This window comes from Cyprinodon tularosa, unplaced genomic scaffold (genome assembly GCF_016077235.1).
Source record: "Cyprinodon tularosa strain WSP-4 unplaced genomic scaffold, ASM1607723v1 ctg505, whole genome shotgun sequence".
NCBI lineage: Eukaryota > Metazoa > Chordata > Actinopteri > Cyprinodontiformes > Cyprinodontidae > Cyprinodon > Cyprinodon tularosa.
This window is the reverse complement of record NW_024039236.1, coordinates 79,634-81,688: the sequence shown is the minus strand read 5'-3', so window position 1 is coordinate 81,688 and position 2,055 is coordinate 79,634. Positions and strand designations below refer to the sequence as shown.

Sequence of the window (2,055 nt, the reverse complement as noted above, 5' to 3'; positions counted from 1 at the left end):
ACCAGTTTCCAAGACCAAAAACCATCATCTTTATAAACTAAGTCCATTTCTGGACGAAGACGGAGTCCTTAGAGTTGGTGGACGTTTGAGTCAAGCTGTGCTGCACTCACATGTAAAGCATCCAGCCATACTTCCCAAGGACAGTCATGTTTCAACTTTGCTCATCAGACATTTCCACTCGAAGGTTCAGCATCAAGGTCGTGGAATGACTCTGAATGAGCTGCGTGCCAACGGTTGGTGGATTCTAGGAAATAGCCTGTGCAGTCTCATCATACATCTTCAACTGTGTCAAATGTCGCAAATACAGAAGGAGGACAGAGACTCAAAGTATGGGAGATTTGCCAGCTGATCGAACTGAGCCTACACCACCTTTCACTTATGTCGGAATGGATTGTTTTGGACCAATATATGTCAAGGACGGCCGTAAGGAGCTCAAAAGATATGGACTGATACTAACTTGCTTATGTTCACGAGCCATTCATATTGAGGTTGTAGATGACCTGAGTACAGACGCATTCCTGAATGCGATACGTGCGTTTATCGCAATAAGAGGGAATGTGCGCCAGCTAAGATGTGACAGAGGCACCAATTTCGTTGGTGCTCAGAGAGAGCTTGCTGATCTCATGAAAGACATGAATCAGGAGAAAGTGAAGGCACTTGGATGTGAGTTTCTTATGAATCCCCCTTCAGCAAGCCATATGGGTGGAGTATGGGAGAGACAGATAAGAACCATCCGTAGTGTTCTTTCAGCCATCCTTGACCAGTCAGCCAAGAGACTTGACAGTACATCTTTGAGAACCCTTTTGTATGAGGTTATGGCGATTATCAACAGTAGACCACTCACCATCGAGCATTTGAGTGATCCAACAGGCCCTGAACCATTAACACCTAACCATATTCTCACGATGAAGTCGACCATTATCCAACCTCCACCAGGAGATTTCATGAAAGAAGATTTGTATCTTCAAAAAAGATGGAGAAGAGTGCAATATTTAGCCAACGAGTTTTGGATCCGTTGGAGGAAAGAATATTTGCTCAACTTGCAACCAAGACAAAAGTGGAATGCACACAGAAGGGATCTTAAGATTAATGATATAGTGCTTCTGCAAGAAGACGCGGCACCACGCAATGAATGGAAGCTGGCCAAAGTCACAGATGTCTATCCTGGAACCGATGACAAAGTGAGAAAGGTTAGACTTTTGGTTAGTGAAAAGACGTATGACAAACACGGTAAACATGTGACTAAAACACTTTCATTAGAACGCCCTGTACATAAGGTTATTGTTTTGCTAGAAGCAGACTAAGGATTTTGTGTTTGTTCATGCTGAGTATTCTGAATGTAAAAAATCCCACATGAGGAATTGTGAGATTGGTGGGAGTGTTGCTGCCACTTTTTCATTTATGCCTGTTTTGTGTGTATTTCATTGCTGTTGTTAATATGCGCCACCAGGGGGTGCATGGAGGGGCTTTGTATGCAGATTAGAGATTAGTTTTCTAAGAAGAAGCGATTTCCAGAGAGAGCTGATGCATGTGTCGGTCACAGGTCGGTCACAAAGTTTAAGTAAAGCAAGAAAGAAGAAAACCAAGAATAATTCCACTCTATTCTGGTACTCAGCCAACGAGGTATTAAGTCTGTTTATTTGTGGCAGTCGTCATATTTGTTAATTGTCTTTATTTTTTGTAAGCTAATTATTGTATTGTTTGTGCCTTTTAGTTTTCACGGTGTGGTTTATGAGTCTGAACAAGCAAGATTCAATAAATCCATCTGTAGAGAAAGCCACTTGTGCCTGTCGTACCTGGGGGAATTACAGCCAGTATGTGACAATAAAATGTGAAACATGATCAAAATCACTAAAATGATCTAAAAGACCCACATTCACATAAAAACACCTAGATATTTAACACACAGAACTGGAATAAATATAAACATCTTTATTTTGTACTTTTGCGTAGCAATCACAGAATTTGAAACAATTAATCAAAGTCGATCAAAATAGTATTTTCTCTGCCTTTCATGAACAGTACATACATTTATGTTGTTTTTAAATGTGCTAT

General features: G+C 40.7%; 1 protein-coding gene across 1 annotated transcript; it reads left to right on the top strand.

The window, feature by feature from the left end:
* The first annotated feature begins 267 nt into the window (after window positions 1-267).
* On the top strand, window positions 268-1,811 carry LOC119795237. The gene is made up of 2 exons (XM_038303128.1): window positions 268-1,623; window positions 1,715-1,811. Exon 1 carries the CDS (start codon window positions 330-332, stop codon window positions 1,302-1,304), a length of 975 nt encoding a protein of 324 aa, XP_038159056.1. The 5' UTR covers window positions 268-329; the 3' UTR covers window positions 1,305-1,623; window positions 1,715-1,811.
* The last annotated feature ends 244 nt before the right edge of the window (window positions 1,812-2,055 follow it).